Source organism: Argopecten irradians, chromosome 10, assembly GCF_041381155.1.
Source record: "Argopecten irradians isolate NY chromosome 10, Ai_NY, whole genome shotgun sequence".
Classification (NCBI taxonomy): domain Eukaryota; kingdom Metazoa; phylum Mollusca; class Bivalvia; order Pectinida; family Pectinidae; genus Argopecten; species Argopecten irradians.
Genome location: NC_091143.1, coordinates 36,528,159 through 36,545,461, shown reverse-complemented (window position 1 = coordinate 36,545,461; position 17,303 = coordinate 36,528,159). Strand labels below are relative to the sequence as shown.

At 34.4% G+C, this 17,303-nt stretch overlaps 3 protein-coding genes across 4 annotated transcripts; 2 read left to right on the top strand and 1 right to left on the bottom strand.

Moving 5' to 3' along the window:
- Window positions 1–965: 965 nt before the first annotated feature.
- On the bottom strand, window positions 966–3,249 carry LOC138333791 (U6 snRNA-associated Sm-like protein LSm6). Its single transcript, XM_069282389.1, has 4 exons — window positions 3,137–3,249; window positions 2,369–2,461; window positions 2,034–2,147; window positions 966–1,605 (listed from the first exon to the last, which is right to left on the bottom strand). Exons 2-4 carry the CDS (start codon window positions 2,457–2,459, stop codon window positions 1,571–1,573), a joined length of 240 nt encoding a protein of 79 aa, XP_069138490.1. The 5' UTR covers window positions 2,460–2,461; window positions 3,137–3,249; the 3' UTR covers window positions 966–1,570.
- LOC138333790 (iron-sulfur cluster co-chaperone protein HscB-like) lies at window positions 3,244–5,193 on the top strand. Its single transcript, XM_069282388.1, has 2 exons — window positions 3,244–3,729; window positions 4,623–5,193. The coding sequence occupies exons 1-2, from the start codon at window positions 3,244–3,246 to the stop codon at window positions 4,998–5,000; spliced, it is 864 nt and encodes a 287-aa protein (XP_069138489.1). The 3' UTR covers window positions 5,001–5,193.
- Window positions 5,194–8,470: 3,277 nt separating this feature from the next.
- Window positions 8,471–16,680, top strand: LOC138333789 (cyclic AMP-responsive element-binding protein 3-like protein 3). 2 transcript variants are annotated; one of them, XM_069282387.1, is made up of 7 exons: window positions 8,471–9,095; window positions 10,211–10,682; window positions 11,291–11,418; window positions 11,663–11,797; window positions 12,153–12,280; window positions 12,553–12,634; window positions 12,991–16,680. In XM_069282387.1, exons 1-7 carry the CDS (start codon window positions 8,994–8,996, stop codon window positions 13,384–13,386), a joined length of 1,443 nt encoding a protein of 480 aa, XP_069138488.1. In that variant the 5' UTR covers window positions 8,471–8,993; the 3' UTR covers window positions 13,387–16,680. The 2 variants fall into 2 exon arrangements, with proteins under 2 accessions (XP_069138488.1, XP_069138487.1); XM_069282386.1 differs by lacking the exon at window positions 8,471–9,095 and adding an exon at window positions 9,469–9,850.
- Window positions 16,681–17,303: the final 623 nt, after the last annotated feature.

The following is a 17,303-nucleotide window of genomic DNA, read 5'->3' as shown; positions in this document are numbered from 1 at the left end:
TCGTCAGAGATGCTTTTCTGGGCTCTAACTCCAAGATCGATTCACTCATTAAAACTTTCTGTATATATATATATATATATATATATATATACATGTATATCAGGCTTGTGCTCTATTTATGCCATTTGCCATTTTCAATATTTTTCTTTTACCATGGAAATTAAAGTTAGACACTAAATCACTTTTTCCTTTTGTTTTGGGGTAATCCCTGTACAATATAACTCCACAACCGTTCAAGTATTGGTAAGCTTCATTAAATTGTATCTCAGGCCACAGGGACCTGGCACGAAAATTAAAAAAAACCCAGTATACATATATATATTATAGTATACTATAATATATATATATGTAACTGTTGGTTAAAAATGTTCGTGCCAGGTCCCTGTGTCTCAGACTATAGCACCCTTGTGCCTTTAGAATTGAGGACTTCCAATTTGTGATATAGTTTCTCTTTATTAAAGAAACATTCAAATCTGATGTTGCATTAGTCACAGATTGCTATCTAGAGAGACAACCATGAAATACATGCAGGTTCTACAGAAAATATATATAGTACTACTGCAAGGCATGGGGGATATTGCCCTGCCTTACTTGTTAAGATTTTCTCCCTGTGGTGATGAAATTTGGTCTCTGAAATATTTAAGCAAATTTTCACCAAAAAAACTTCATCAAAGATCAGCTCTAGTATCTTATGGTGGGAAACAAAGGGAAGTAACTTAAACACATCAGAAAGGAGCTTTATGGACTTTTAACACATGAAAGCTGGCTGGCTTCAACTGACCTGACTATAGGTCATCATGACCTTTGAGTAATGTATCTATAGCACCATCCCCCCCCCCCTGTCACCAGATTAAATTTGATTGTGTCACACACATTAAATTCATTAAATTTGATTGAGTCTCCCATAACTCCCAACAAAGTTATTATATGATGATTTATTCAAATGAAGACAATAAATTCACATACCAAAACAACTGTTTTATTACTTCATATAAAATGATAAAATTGACATGTGAAACCATGAAATGCCACGATAATTAATGAAAATTTGTGTATACATTTGAACAATATTGGCTACTAAAGAGAGGCTTTTGTACATATGAGAAGATATGAAAGATTCACTATGTATACTTAAACCTGAACAAGATCTTTACTCAAATAAAGAGTTTTTTTCACTAAATGCCAGAAGCATTGTATTGTCAAGTATTTGTGCAGAAGGAAAATATCATCAAAACACAGTTGATCAATTTGATCACAGAAACAGTTCAAAAAGTTATTGAATAAATTATGGTCTGCAAATCTTTTTTTTGAGATGCATTACTTCAGAGGATTTAGCCTTTTGACTATGAAATCAAGCTTATGGCAGTTTGTTAAACACATGTTCACCAATTCTGAGATTTCTATGGTGACAGCAAGCACTTTTCCATGTCACAGTTGCCTCCCTCCCTTGTGATTTTTCCAGCCCTTCACACATTCATTCATAGATGTGCACACACATTCCTCAAATCTGCACACACTCGCTCCTGGACGCCACACAAACTCCCATGACCTTGCACACCCAGACATACTTTCATACTCTCCTCTTCTGTGTACTGATGTATAGGACTGAAATTATAGATGAAAATAATAATTAATATTAAAATCATGTTATTTATAACCATTATGACCACTCCACGTGTATATAATGTATGAATTATGAAATTTATTTAATTATAAAAGTTTTGGGTATTCCTATATATAAACTCAATTTTCATTTTTTTCTTTCTTTCTTTTACTTTTTCTTTCTTTTCCCTAATATGTAATCTGTAAATGTAGATTAAGAGTGTTATTCAATACTGTCAATGTGTATTTATTAAATGTATTGATGAATATTAAGGAAATTGTTTATGGCTGTCCCATAGCATTCAATCCACCCCAGGAACACAGAGCATTTTTTCCCATCATCTCTACACTTTTTCATTTTTTTTTCTTCTACCATATCTGTCCATGCAGCTACAGATTTTGCACACCCTAGCAGTCAAGTTGATGCTTACCATTGTTTCCCCTGATGAAGGCATCACCATATTTGTTCTTTAGTTGGCCATTTACATATTCCTCTGTCTGCTCTAAGGCAATGTTCATGTAACCATCCAAACAGGCCAGTACACCTAAAAATTCATGATTAAACCATAAAATAATGCAATCCTAACAACAATATTTGTATAATTGCATATCACATTTTGTATTTATCACATCTGTAAATAAATACTTTATTCATTGGTATATATTTGTCAATCAGCTAATATTGTAGTATATATATATGTATACTATACATACATTAATTTTCAGGCTGCAGGCCATATTTGAAGTGAAGAGATGTAAACTTTACCTCTGTAATCCACACCAGAGTTCAACTTTACTACAACAGGTCGACCAATAATTTGTTTCAAAAATTCACTGGGTGTCTGTTTCCTACTCATTTCTGAAAGAAAAGAAACAGTATAGATGTAAGAGATTATAACCATATGTACATGTAGCTGGTCAATACGTACAATTAGAACTTGCTGCCCCTTTTACACGATCATAAATATTAAAGGTGACTAAGTTTAAGATCTTATCTTTTCTCTTCTGCTTGACTATATATAGCTAACTTTCTTCTTTCTAACGTGTACATCTCCTTTCACTTTTTTTGGACTTCTGTTGAGTGTTCACCCTTGTGAGATAGTGTGGTGTATATGTACACATTTATATAGTCAAAGGATATGATAATAACTTTTCCTGAACGGCCCTAATAATTAATGTTATCAAACAAACAATTATAACTACTACAAATGTATATTTTATGGCACACATTATAACCGAACTTGTTATGTGATTGTAGACAATATTGATTTCTAATGAACTGATAACACATGAAAAACAGCTCCCATCAGCTAGGCTGAGCTAGCTAAGCAATGCAAATATCAAGATGGTTAATACCTGTTATATGACAATAGAACCTGCAAATATAATGAATTTAGTTTTTTAAAGAGCCAGTTTTAATCCCTGTGTCTGTTATCCATTCTTTTAACTGTGTTGTACATGATAGTTGTCAAATCACTCTCTCCTTACGTGTGTTTTGCAAGTATTTTTGTTCAAAAGCATTACATATACTTACTGCAAATCGAGAGCTGCACGAAAAATAATATGAAATATCGCGAGATTTACGGCTTCTTGAACTAGCCGCAAAGAGCGGTCACGTGACTGGATCTCGTAAGAATCAAGATGTCTGCGTCCATGGGAATCATGCTACGCCGATGCCTCATAGAACAACTGAATACTATCGGTAAAACACCTGTAATGTTAAATAAAAACAAAAGACTACATTCAGAAATACCAAATGGATACGTACGCACAAGACGTTGTAGTGGAATAGCTGCCATAAGGCTAAACAAGATTGCAGCAAGCCAGCTTCACGAAGGTCGAGCGATGGACAGTCCTACTTTCACTTTGTCGAAAAACACACATGTTTGGGGCAGGTTATCTTCAACTTTGTGTGGGAGAACTTGTTGGAAATGCGGAAAGACAAAGGATGGCAGATCTGAAATGTTTATTTGTGAATGTGGTGTTGTCCAACAGGTGTCAGATTTGACATATTTTCAAATTTTAGATTCGGAGGAAACATTTGATGTTGACTTGAAGACCTTGGCAATTACTTACAAAGAACTCCAGAAAGTTCTGCATCCAGACAAGTACAGTCAGAAAACTCAGGTGAGATTCATTTTTAGTTGTAAAGATGCATTGGATGTCTACTGCATGAACTTAAATTTTGTGTGCTGTTTTTTATGAATTATTTTATAATAACTCTTCCTTGACTCTTCTTCTTAGTGTTGATGCTGTCCTTCAATCAGAGACCTAGATATAATATAGGATGCTACTTGTCCCTATTATATCTAGGTCTCTGCTTCAATGATGAAGATTATTGGCATATTGAAAGTACAGCGGCATTGGGAGGGGGATTATTTACAGTGCATTTTTTAGTTACTTGTGCTGAAACAGACAAAAATAAATTAAGGCCAAAAAAATTAATATGTCTGTTCAGGGTTACCTGACCGACCCTAATTTTTTATTCCCGACCCTATTTTTTTCCCCACTTTTCTACAACAAAAAAAAAGTCAGGATTTCGATCTCAGACTCCGGTTCTGGCCATTCTTTTGAGTGAAAGACACTAAAAAGTTTTTAAAAATCCTCCTGACCTAGGGAACCTATTTGTTTTGCCAATATAACCCTAAACAGACATATTTGTTTTGGCCTAAAGGGTAAAAACAGGACAAAAATGAAGTGTTTACTTGTGAGTGGGGGCTTCAAAGGCTGTTATTTGTATTTGTAAAATTAGAAAACATATTCATTGTAGGTATTGTATTTTCCGGACAATAAGTCCCACCTGTGTATAAGCCGCAAAGGCCTTTTATACGATTTTTTTTATTTTTGTTATTATCAAAATGCTGCTAACTTTTGGTGTCGAATATCATAATATTATTAAAAAAAATTTTTTGATGTGTGACTCGTACGCGTATGAAATTATTGCACATGTAACTGTAAACTTTGAGTTATTGTTAAAACTGCACAATTTTAACTTTGGAAATGTGTGATATTTTTTACAGAAAGAAAGGGAGCTGGCTGAAATACAGTCATCCATGGTTAACAAGGCCTACACAACCCTGACTAAGCCCCTGTCACGAGCTCTTTATCTCCTGGAGCTCAACAAGCTTCCCGTAGAGGAGGCTAACAGTGATGTGGACCCAGACTTTCTCATGGAAATCATGGAAATAAATGAAGAACTGGCTGATGCTGATAGTCCAGAATCTATACAGGCAATACAGAATGAAAATAATGAACGAATTGATGACTGCTTTATGGAAATATCAAATGCTTTTAAAGACAAGAACATTTTACTGGCTAGAGAGCATGTGATTAAAATGACATATTATGTAAATGTGGATGATAAAATCAAAGAAATATATCGTAAAGGATTTGAATGATAAACAAAATATTAATTTTTATCATGCACTACAGAATTTTGATTAAAAAACATTATATTGTAATATGAATACCTTTTTAATTAATGGAGACATTTTAATAACTATTTAAGTATTATTGTATACGGTATTTCGTTTATCCCATTGTTTATTGATATAACAGATTGCAGATGTATACAGATCTTGAATTTACAATAAATATCTGTATCATACTTATAGTTATAAAGTCTGTCTTTTATCAATGTGTATCAAAATATACTTTAAATTTTTGCATTTCTACAAAGTAATTTGTATGGATGGTGGGAAGATGTTTTCTTATTGGAACTGATATTTAGTAATGCAGATGTCAACATATTTATTTGATAATATATATATATAATGCATGGATAACAAAAATTGCCTATATATATACAATCTATACAAATCAAATATACCACAGTCCCCCAAAACATACAGACATCCACATATTGCAATACACTGCACACACAGAAGGTCGTCCTTAAATGACCCGGATGTCAACAGCACCTAATCTTATAAACCAAGCAATACTGATGTACTGTTTCAAAGTTATAGACCATATAACATGTATATCAGTTGATAATGTACATTTCGGGCTACTCACTCCTTGGTTTGTTCATTAGGATATGCTGTATAATAAACAAAATGCTGCATGATCATAAAACAGTGTAGACTGTACAATTTTACCTAGTCAGTGATATTTCACAAAAGATTGGAAAAGAAACAAGAGGCCCAGAGGGCCAGTATCACTCATGTGGTTGTAATGACAAGTAATGTTCTAAATAAAAGATCATTGTTTCTTTTCTGAAGGTATTAAAGGTTCTGGCCAAGTTTGATTACAGTCCTTTGTATCCAGAACTCTTTGAAGCCAAAATTTATACAAACTCTATTCCTCTTCCTCCAATGATTTTCCTGGCCAAATTTTGTTACACTCCATGCAGAACTTTATGACTAGTAGCGATTTAAAGATTTACCTCTATTCCTCTATTGGACCCTGTCCCTCCTGCTCCCGGGGGGCTGGAGCCAAAATTTATACAAACTCTGTTTCCCTTCCTCCAATGACATTCCTGACCAAATTTGGTTACATTCCATGCAGAACTCTGACGAGTAGCTATTTAAAGGATTTACCCTATATCCCCTATAGGGCCCAGCCCCTCCTTCCCAGAGGGAGTCGGAGCCAAAATGTATACAAACTCTGTTTCCCTTCCTCCAATGATATTCCTGGCCCAATTTTGTTACATTCCATGCAGAACTCTACGACTAGTAGAGATTTAAAGGATTAACCTCTATTTCCTCCATTTGGCCCCGCCCCACCTGTCCCGGAGGGTCAGAGCCAAATTCATACAAACTATTCCCCCCTTCCCCCAAGGATGTTTCTGTCCAAATTTGGTTACAATTCATGCAGAACTCTATGACAAGTAGCTTTTTAAATCGATCTGAGTTGGATTGGTTAAAACATACATGTACATGCATTAACCATGATCCATCCATGATATTGCAATACATGTACAAATACTACCAAAGCTAGTGATTTGATAGACAATAGAGATATTCATTAAAAAAAACACACACTGTATTCACGATGATTAAGTAAGTATAAGCTTTCACAAACTTTTACTATTAGTGTTATAGCTATGTATACTTTTTTTAAAGTAAGTTTAAAGTAAGGGACTGGATTCAAGGGTTCTAGTACACGTGCCATACACAGGGATCTGAGGATTAGTTACAGATTATATAATCATGGACGACCCACCAGAGTGTCCTAAGACCATTTTTAGACGTTTTAGAGCTTTAGATAAATAAACGATAAAAATCATACTCTACATGTAGCTGCAATATTGTAGTTCAAAAGACTTTTAGACAGATAATGGTGACGTCTCTAGAGCTACAATTGCTGCCTATTATTGCTAATGGAGCAAAGTAATGATTATGCAAACCATTCAAACGTCTGTTTGCGTTTTTATCGTACTTGTTTGATATCGCTTACCTACTAGGCAATAAAACTGAACCACATAAATTATCAAATTCTCATCGAGGCATTATTTTATTTACATAATACATATGAAGGTCTTTCTGAAGAGAATTTATACAGCAAGCCCACAAATTGTGAATTTGACGTTGTGTGAGCGGTACGGTAGATATTAAGAACGGTAGTTATGTTTGTTTTGGACAAAAAAAATATGCATGTATACGCATAAAATAATTGGAAACCTACAAAAAAGTATAGAAAACTATGCCCAAGTGATTTTCGGAGGCAGTGCTCCACTACGACACATAGGGACCAATTCGTACCCGGCCGAAAGGTATAGTAGGCCGGGTACATATATTCGTTCTTACTCTACATGGTACTATATACGAGAAGGGTGGCAAGCTTTTAGACTCAAATATCTAACCCGTCTACCTTTAGCGGCTATAAAAACACATTTCTAGTACATCGTCGTAAAAACAGTACTACCGTTGGAAAGAGCGATTATTTTCCTTTCGAAATCATCCTACACATCTATACAAAGTGCCGTCATTAAGACGATATAAGCCCAATTATGACAAACACCTTGAACGGCAGCTTATTAATATTTACTGTGGCCGATCCGGATAAAATATGCATGAGCTAGGCCTATGTTGCAATCTCACTGGCCACAGGTTTACGACGCGCGCGCAAAAAAAACCCAAATAACTAAAAAAAAATACTGATTTTTCAGTATTTTTTTTTGCGCGCGCGTCGTAAACCTGTGCACTGGCTATATAAATGCTCTCTTCTCGGGACGCATCGTAGTTTATCCGTGGCGTCAGCTATGCATCATGTATATTTTATCCGGATCGATTTTAGTTGCTATATATAGGCCATGAAGTTCAATATTTCTTTTTTCAAACACAGGTGCATAATGCACCAAAGTGTAATCAAAGCTCCGCTAAACCCTGATTGATCTCCCGTCTGTTTCCTTCGTTAGTGGGTGGATCGGCGGTTCCTTATATGCTATGGCTAAGTGGGTGTGGTGGGAGGGGTAGGGGGTTGATGGTATGGAATGGGCACTAGAGAGGGTGAGAGACGTATGCTATATAACTTTATCATTTATCATGCTGTTGTAGGATATTGTACTAGTTCAATAACTGTACACACAATAAAATACTAAAAGCATTGTAGGGGATTCGGTAGGAAATGACATTGCATCTACATTGTTTGAACCCTAACTACGCTCATGGTTTTCTTTTTGAGGGAAAATTGACACGTGGTGTAGACTACAACTTATATTTTCCCGCGTAAAATAGTATGATTGATGATCTCCAAAAGAATATAATAACACTTAAAGTGTATTACTTACATGATATACTTTAGAAAATTATATTCGATTACTTTTCAAATGCTTTCACAAGTATGATTTAGATATAAAAAGTAAACAAATCAAGCTATTGAATATCGTGCTATTTTATGCAACTTTTGTTTGAGGGTCATCGTTTATTTCGGAACACCCTTAGAGTTTACTTGTGGTTTTACGGTAAAATAATTTCCGAAAGTCCATTGTTTACTTCCGCCTCCACGTCATTCCAGCGGTGTGTCGGGGATGATGACACTGTCGCTAAATTTAGAAACAACATCCTTGACGAAATAGGTTATTGTAACAAGGAATGGAACTTTGATATTGAAATTCCAAGCTTTGCTTATTAGTTATGTAATGGCTGATGATATGTTACGTATCTGAACACTTAAGAAGAATTCTGTTTTGCTAACTGACATTGGCAACAACGTAAACACCGAAATCTCGGTTCCTGGTTGATAACTTCCCGTGTGTATTGCACAAGAGGACTGACAGGGCTTTTCCAGTTAAGGCTTTATATACACCAATACACGTGGAGGTTTTGACGAGGGAAACATTTCTGTTTTGGTGAGTGACGTGTTCTCTTGTGACGAAAGGTAATCCACAGCAGCGAATATTGCATGGACAAAATTTACGCACTACAGTAACGCCGTAAACAAGAAAGATGGCGGTCACGTCTGACCCAAATCAGGTCCTAGACTTGCTCTTTAATGACGACGATGGTCTGCTAAAATCTGAGGTGCCAGGGATTCAGACCGTGGATTTTGTAAGTATATATTTTAAACCCATGAAACCTAAAATAAAATGTAACAAAGCTATTCACATGTATGGCGAGTTGTGTTGGACTGTACATGTTTTATATTCACAGTAAAGCTGTGTCTACATGCATTATCAGCTAATATCATATTCAGTGTACAAATTAGAAATCAATGCAAGCCTGCAGCTGTTACATGTATACTATTTTATAGCTTAAATGACAGCTGTAAACTGCTGTATAAAATAAATTCTGTCATAAAACTGTTTATAAATCCAGTCTAGTATGACTCATCTACATGAGGATCATGTGTAGTCAGGGACTTCCACTGTGACATTTCATCACACAAAAACCAATGGGTTTGTTACACATCATCATTCACCAGAAGGAATCCGGTGCTCAAGCATGTATATTTATATTGGTGCCACTACATGTGTACACACTCTGCAGAAGTAGCTCTTTATGATGCAACCCAACATCAAAGTAATTTAGTAAAGGTCTTTGCAAAATTTTGTTGCTCATACCCAATGAAAAAAAATTGAAGCACAACTTGCATTGTGATACCACCAGCTTCTATCATGGCTTTGGATACTTGTAAATTGGATTATCAATGTCTGACTGATGATGTGTTGATGCCTTTCCAACTGAGTGGAGATGAATGTGATATCTTGAGTTTTTATGATGCAAATGTATCCGATTCAGACAGTGAACAATCATTTTCTTCTAGGACAGATGGAAACTGGAATTTGTTTACGCATCAAGTTTTGGTAATAACTCTATTGTTGTTCCCAACCATATAAAATATCTTATTAAAATTACCGATATCTTACTTTGGTACTTTATTATTTAATATAATGTTACCAAGAAAATTATGCATCTTTAAATTATTCACTTTCAGGTTTAAGTAAAATTTTACAGAAGCCAAACTATTTATACATATTTGACTATTTGTAATCAATTTGAAATATTTTCTGAATGTATGATTTCATTTTGGAAGTTAAATTTCCAAATTAATACCCTAATAAATATGAATTTTAAGTTGATTTGGGGAAAAAAAAGATTCTGTACATCTAAGTGATGGTGAAAACAAACATGCATGGGCTGATTTAGAAATTTTTTGTTTACAGTCAGAACTTGGACTTTTCTCTGAGGGAGATGGCGACTTGCTGGAGAGTGTACTTAAAGAAGCAAATCTAGGTGATTTGGACACAGAGCTAGATATAGACATTGACCAGCCTCGGCAAAAAAGTTTCTCTTCTCACACCGACCATGATTATTATGCTCAGAGATCCCCAACAAACAGTGACAGCGGGGTGTCACTAGAATCAAGTGCATACTCGCCACAAAGCTGCGGCGACGAACAATTACAAAACAGTCCTAAGGAATATTATCTGTCAGATTCATCAACACGCATGACAACAGACTTCATGGATAAATTAGAACACAGTCCTCTAGCTATGGAGGATGTCAACATGAAAGACTTTAACATCGCAGGTGTTGATGACTTGGATGCATCAGGTCTCCTCTCAGAACAAGACTTTCTTACTTGTATTGATAGTACACAAGGGAAAGATAATGAAGCTGTCACCATTAGTTTAGGTAGGTGTGAAATAAAAGAGAAATGTAAAAAAAAAAAAAAAACATAAAAAGAAATATATAATGTGTATGCATGAATTATGGGTATCACGTTCAAAATTAACCAGCATCATACAATATAACAGAAAGTCAGAAACATGATATATTAGTTAAGGTATGTAATCTATTGAAAGGCTGATGGATCTCAAAAGTACTGCTTCCTTTCAATGTAGTTAAGTCCATATACAAAGAAATGTCTTCACGGAAGGGTAATGTCGAAAAATGCTTGTAATTAGATATTCCTGTGGGTATGTGTGATGTCAGTTGACAAATATATAATTTTTATTAAATAAATAGAATTTCACTGGATCCTATGATTTCATTATCATGTTCATGTACTGAAAATCATCCTGTGAAATGTATGATCATTGATTGCTAGTACATTGACTAAAACTAGTGAATTATAAAAATTGCATATCTTTGTATTTATAAAGATATACTAAGTTGTGATTGTCATATGATAATCACTTGATAGTATGAAAAGTACTTTGAATTAAAACGGTACAGTATTTATAAATCAAGGGCTTTCTACTTGTATTATTTTATGACCAATACCGATTTCTTTATTGTAGACGACCTGAATAGCTCAGGGATGACCAGTAGTGCCAACACGAGTACTGTCCGTATCATCAAACTTACCACCAACCATACAGATGGCCTTCCATTTACCATGAAGGACATTAACACAAAATCCTCAAAGGTAAGTGTGTGCCACTTAACTCAAATATTTGGACTATTTGGACTATTCAGAGTGTAACTGAGGTCCTATTTCCTGTTTGTTTAAGAGGTTTGATGCCGGTGTATCTAATGAACTAATTGAAGTAATTATGTAAATAAAATGCATAAAACAGGGAAACGAGAAATTCTACAGAAGTGTGTTCAAAGTTTCCTACTTTTGAAGTCTGGTAGAGAGTAATTATAAGAGATGTTTTCTATGTTTGTAGTTTCCCGAGCTAAAACTATCTGACGAGGAGAGAGAACTCCTGGCCAGGGAAGGGGTTCAGCTACCAACAGATATGCCTCTCACTAAAGAGGAGGAAAAAATCCTCAAGGCCGTCCGCAGGAAAATCAGGAATAAAGTAAGGGCTCATCCAGTTACTTATTAGAAGTGTAATATGACACCCAAAGTTTTAGTCACAGAGAAACAGGAATTTCTGATGGCAATATGAATTTATTTAATGACATCTTTATCATGCAGACATATAAAACGTTAATTATTGACTTTAACTGAATAAATTACGAGGACAATATTAAATAAGCAATAGCTCTCTTTATCTCTTTAAGGAAATATTCTTTTCCTGGAGTTGGTTGAAATAACAATGATTACATAGATCAGATATCTTGTCAGTTGGAAAGGTTATGCAGCGTTATCTTCTTAAATAAATTAATTTGTGAATAGATCAAATGTCAGTGAAATCTATTTTCGTCCTGCAGGTGTCTGCCAAGGAGAGCAGAAAGAGGAAGCAAGGCTATGTTGAGGGACTAGAAAAGAGGGTAAAAATGTCTACGACAGAAAACCAACAACTCAAAAAGAAAGTTGATAGCCTGGAAAAGCATAACCTGTATGTATATCTAATGTCTTGGATAGTATGCACCAAATGTAATTTGTTTAGACATGGTCGGCAAGTTTATTCTACTTTAAACATGAAAAAAATGTTGGAAATAATTTAACTGCAGGATTCAACAAATATGTTTCATTATTGATGCTAATAAAATCTGTGTAAAACTTTTCCATTTATTCTTTGTTCTTTCATAGATTGTTAAATTAGGTACTAGAGCATATACCAATAGCTTTCGCAATCAATATTTGATTTACTTAATATTTATTTTCCAGATCACTCACACAGCAGCTAAAGAAACTACAATCATACATTTTATCAAAGGCAAACAAGCCACAGACATCAACATGTATTATGGTAAGTCTTATAGATGTAGGAAAACAAAACATTTCTCATCTGTTGTTTATTTTATATAGCATTTTTCCTAATTTCTAAAGATATCAATTACTAAACTTACGTTAAACTTTATTAGCTGCCTGTCTTTTGAATTAATAATTGCCTTCAAAATCTGTACTTACTAATTAAAACACAATTTAAAGTATGACAGAAAACTTCAATATTTTTTTCATTATACACATTATACGTATTTTCCAGAGTATAAGTTGTGACTTTTTTCCCTGAAAATCATGAGTATGTTTTTTGTGTGTACATATTTTACATTTTAAGACATAATTATATTACAAAATTACTAATCAATCTTCTTTCTTTATCAGGTGTTGGTGTTGTCCTTTGCTTTCATCATCGTACCTAACTTCAGTCCCTTGGGAAGGAAAGACGGACTTGAAACTAGGAACATTCCTATGGCTGGAAAGTCGAGGAGTCTCCTGGAAACTGGGTATGAAATGGAGGCTGACCTTGATGACCCTTACGGCATAAAAGTGTCTGTGAAACCAGGACCTCCCTGGGAAATACCGCCCAAAACACCAGCTGTGAAAATTCCATCAAGTGGCCATACTTCTATAGAATATGAAATTGACCAATCAGAACAGATCATGGACAATAGCAATATGGCTGACACAGACAGTGAAACAGTTGCGAGCAAATTAACAGAGAAAAATGACACACAGTTGAAATTCAAAGGATCACACACAGTTAATGATGAAATGTGAGATTTTAGATTGTTATGAAAGTAAACCCTGTGTGATTATGTATGATAGACTTGTGTTGTGTGAAGATACATGTTGATTTATTACTGTGAAAAGAAGTGGTATGTGTGAAACACAGATTAACTTATTCTCATTTTTTCATTTTTTCTTCATTTGATTAAAAATTGCTACAAAAGGATTTCTCTCTAGATTTGTAATTATAGCAGGAAAATGGAGGAATCTTTTCCCAGTGGTGAAAGCTTGATCTGACTGATAGTGATGTACTGAGAAGATAAAGCAAGTAATTGAATGAAACTGTATAGAAATAGCTTGATGGCACTCAATAGTTCGTAGCTTTAAGATAAAAGGATTTTTTTGTTGAAAATTCTTTCATTAAAAATTAAAATATCTCCTTTTTTGTGCTGGTACACAAAAGAAGATTCATTAAATATAATTACAAAAATAAAGAATTTGAATATGGGGAAACTTCGTGAAGTTTAAATGAAAATACAAAAAAGGAAAAAAAAGGAAATGTTTGCTATATATACATTTACCTATCCCATCGTCTCGTACATGTCCTTTACCTTCTGTTTTAAACATTCGTCTGACCATCTGTTTTACACGTGCCAGCACCACTTTGTGAAAATTGGTACCAGAAATCAGTTACTGTATGCAGATAGTGCTACGATATATAGCCAAAGGAAATCCTATTTATATCAATGACATGTCTCTGTGTGGATGTATTAAATGTTGTACCAACGAGAGAGCTGGTGTATTTAAATTGCCTCAATTATTGTTTTAATCAGGGAAAGTGTCTTAATATGTCTTTAAGAGTATGGAACCTCGTTAACTCAAACCTGTTTAATTAGAATTACTGGAGATATATTTTGGTCCAGACTATAATGTCACTACATGAATATTATACGATCATTTTCACTACATGAATATTATATAAGATTAGGTATAAATATTCGGACAACTTGAAGTGTAATCACATTTCCGTCGACCTGAGTTACCAAGATTTAACTGTACAAATTGCAACAATTTCTTACATCAAAAATGCTTAAATTTACTCTACAGTTAATTTACCCAATAAAGTGCCATGAATACTTCACATAATTGCTTGTGCAAATGTAATCGGAATAACAAAATGTCCTATTGTTGGTGAAGCATTAACAAGTTTGTAATTAGTGTACCTGTATATTTGCTCTTTGGTATTGTATATTTTGTATGTGGTACATTAGTTTTGAAGTGTATGTAAATGGGCAGAACTAGTTATGATTATGCAGCTAAGACAGGTTTGCTGGGTATATACATATTACAGTATTGGTTATCGCACGAAATCTATTACTATCACAACAAATACAGCTGCCTAACTCATATTTAGGAATACACGTTCATTGGGCAGGATTACTCGCACCTAATTTGAATTTAATTTTGGGAGTTATGTTTTGCTCTTACAAAATGTATTGATACCTTTGGAGAAATGTCTCTTATTGATTCACATTATAAATTTATTAAGACTTGCCATACACAATAGCAGCTTTGGTATTTTGTTTAACAGTTTATCAGTCTCTATCTTGGTGGTTTCTATTTTGTAAGCCTTTATCCTGCTGTTGTGTAAAGTACAATGAAATAATACTGATAACTTATTTTGCTCTGATCCACATGATCATGAATTTGACTGTCCTGTATTTTACATTCATTTTGATTATGGATTAATGTGTGGTGTACATTTATTTTGATAATGGATTAATGTGTGGTGTACATTTATTTTGTGAATTTATTATTATTTTTTTTATTTGCACAATTTTTGTAAATGTTTTCTGCATCATTGTGTATTGTTGTCAGTACACTGGGCAGATAACTCTAAATTTAATCATTAGCACAGGGAATTTACAACCAATGGTCTATTTGTATCATGAGATGCTATTGATAAAACATGAATAGAAAAACTGTTGGTTGGAAATTCAAGCCATATCCCTGTGATCCTTTGGTAATAATTTTATTGCATGCATTGTATTGAGTTACTTATGTTTTGTATTGTGACATTTAAATATGTAAATTCCCTGGTACCAAAAAGAAAATATTCAGGTGGAACAAAATTTGTATAACAAATCTTTTTTTCCCTGGAATGGCTATGAGAGATGTAGAATAACTAAATGTTTTCATTTAAAGAATAATTATGACACATAAATTCTACAGTAAAAAATTTGTAATCTGACAAACTAGACTTGTGATCAAGCTCTGAAATCCTGAAATAATCTTGAGACCAAAACAATCTTAGGTTTTGACTTAACCAATCACAAATGACGTCTTGCAGCGTTACACCATTTTTGATTGGCTAAGTTAAGACATCAGTCTCAGATTCTTTCATTATCCTGAAGCTAGGACACAGGGTTTGGTAGCAAATTTTTAACCTGCACATGTATTATCCTTAGTTCATTGTTACAAACGCCTGTGCATTAGGAATCCTTGTTTTAGTTTTCGCAATGATATAATCATTAACAAGTATTACTAGAGAAACATTTTCTTGAACATTTCTAATGACTAAGCTTACTACTCGACAATGATACAAAGCTACTTGTTACCATTCTGGTACAATGTAGTACGGTATTCGACCCAATAAGCGCCCATGTCCCTATAAGTGCCCCTCCCCCTTTTTGAGGCCTCAATTTCAATTGCCCAGGCATAAATAAGGACCAAAACTACATAAAACGGTATAAATTTGCAATAATTTTGACTTATTAGCACCTTTTCATTTTTATCATTTTTTTAAGCACCCTGGGCGCTTATTTGGTCGAATACGGTATGTATTTGATGTAACTTCTCCAATTAGTATACAAATTTATTGTGTGTAACTTTTGACTGTTTCTACATCTTGAGCCGTTTCTGCTGTGAAAAACTAAATATTTATGTGACAGCTAAACATAAAGCGATATTATTATATTTTAATTCATTCACATACCCCTTGAAGACACATTTAGACTCTTCTATATCAAAGACTTGACCAGTCCATTATGGAATTTCAGGGGTGAATGAGCAAACTACCTTTCATTGATCACCCTCTGTATAGAGAACGTGAACATTGTATCATATGATCATTCTTGCACATGTTTCATCTTACCTAGGTATGAGTGTTGAATGGACGTGAGAATACATGTACTTGCTTGGTTAAGTGTGATTGGTAATTTGTTAAATCACAATGTAATATTGTTATATGATGGAAATCTTTTGTACTATCAGTTTTCTTATTTTGAGGACATTTTGTTGATATAAAAACCAGTTGTTGAACAATAAATCTTGAATTTGTGGAAATATTGTGTTAATTTGTTTTTTACAACGCTTCAGTAAGCAAATTATATCTGTAATTGAGTGGTTGTCATAACTCCATTGAGGGTCTTACTTGTCTCATCAAATCACCTCACAACGATGAGCCTCAGTGTCCGATTGATTAAGGTGTCCACACATATTCATTATTACATGTAACAGCCCTCTACCTCTGGGCTGTGTGATCAAAACCTACATGGGACGTCCGTAGGTTAGCATATTTCTCCGGCACACCTAAACCTGGCAAGTCGCTGAGTGACCCTGGCTGTTAATAGGACAAATAAGGACCAGCAAAATGTGGCTATATCCCCATTGCATGTTTTAAGGAGATTTTAACTAGGTTTCCCATGGTAACAGGAAAAAATCAAAAATAGGAAAATACAGAACTAGCACACTGGCCTTCATTGTTGGAAACCCACGAGTCGCCGCTCTAAAAGTAGAGCAGTGACCCGTAGGTTTCCAGCAATGACTGGCCTTACATATACAGAAAGTTTTGCAGACTGTTACCGTCCTGTACGTACAGCCAGAGTTATTTAGGGACATGCCAGGTTTGTTGGTAGAGCAAAAAACCATAGTATCTGGACAAAAACCACCGACCAGTGGTTAGTAAC

Excerpts from the sequence above, each read along its gene's own strand:
- LOC138333791 (XM_069282389.1), bottom strand. The coding sequence starts at position 2,459 with ATGAGTAGGAAACAGACACCCAGTGAATTTTTGAAACAAATTATTGGT. Across the intron at positions 2,148-2,368 it reads CTCTGGTGTGGATTACAGAG|GTGTACTGGCCTGTTTGGAT; the intron begins GTAAAGTTTACA and ends ATGAATTTTTAG. Across the intron at positions 1,606-2,033 it reads CTTCATCAGGGGAAACAATG|TCCTATACATCAGTACACAG; the intron begins GTAAGCATCAAC and ends CTATAATTTCAG.
- LOC138333790 (XM_069282388.1), top strand. The coding sequence starts at position 3,244 with ATGTCTGCGTCCATGGGAATCATGCTACGCCGATGCCTCATAGAACAA. Across the intron at positions 3,730-4,622 it reads AGTACAGTCAGAAAACTCAG|AAAGAAAGGGAGCTGGCTGA; the intron begins GTGAGATTCATT and ends TATTTTTTACAG.
- LOC138333789 (XM_069282386.1), top strand. The coding sequence starts at position 9,662 with ATGGCTTTGGATACTTGTAAATTGGATTATCAATGTCTGACTGATGAT. Across the intron at positions 10,683-11,290 it reads AGCTGTCACCATTAGTTTAG|ACGACCTGAATAGCTCAGGG; the intron begins GTAGGTGTGAAA and ends TCTTTATTGTAG. Across the intron at positions 12,635-12,990 it reads AGACATCAACATGTATTATG|GTGTTGGTGTTGTCCTTTGC; the intron begins GTAAGTCTTATA and ends TTTCTTTATCAG.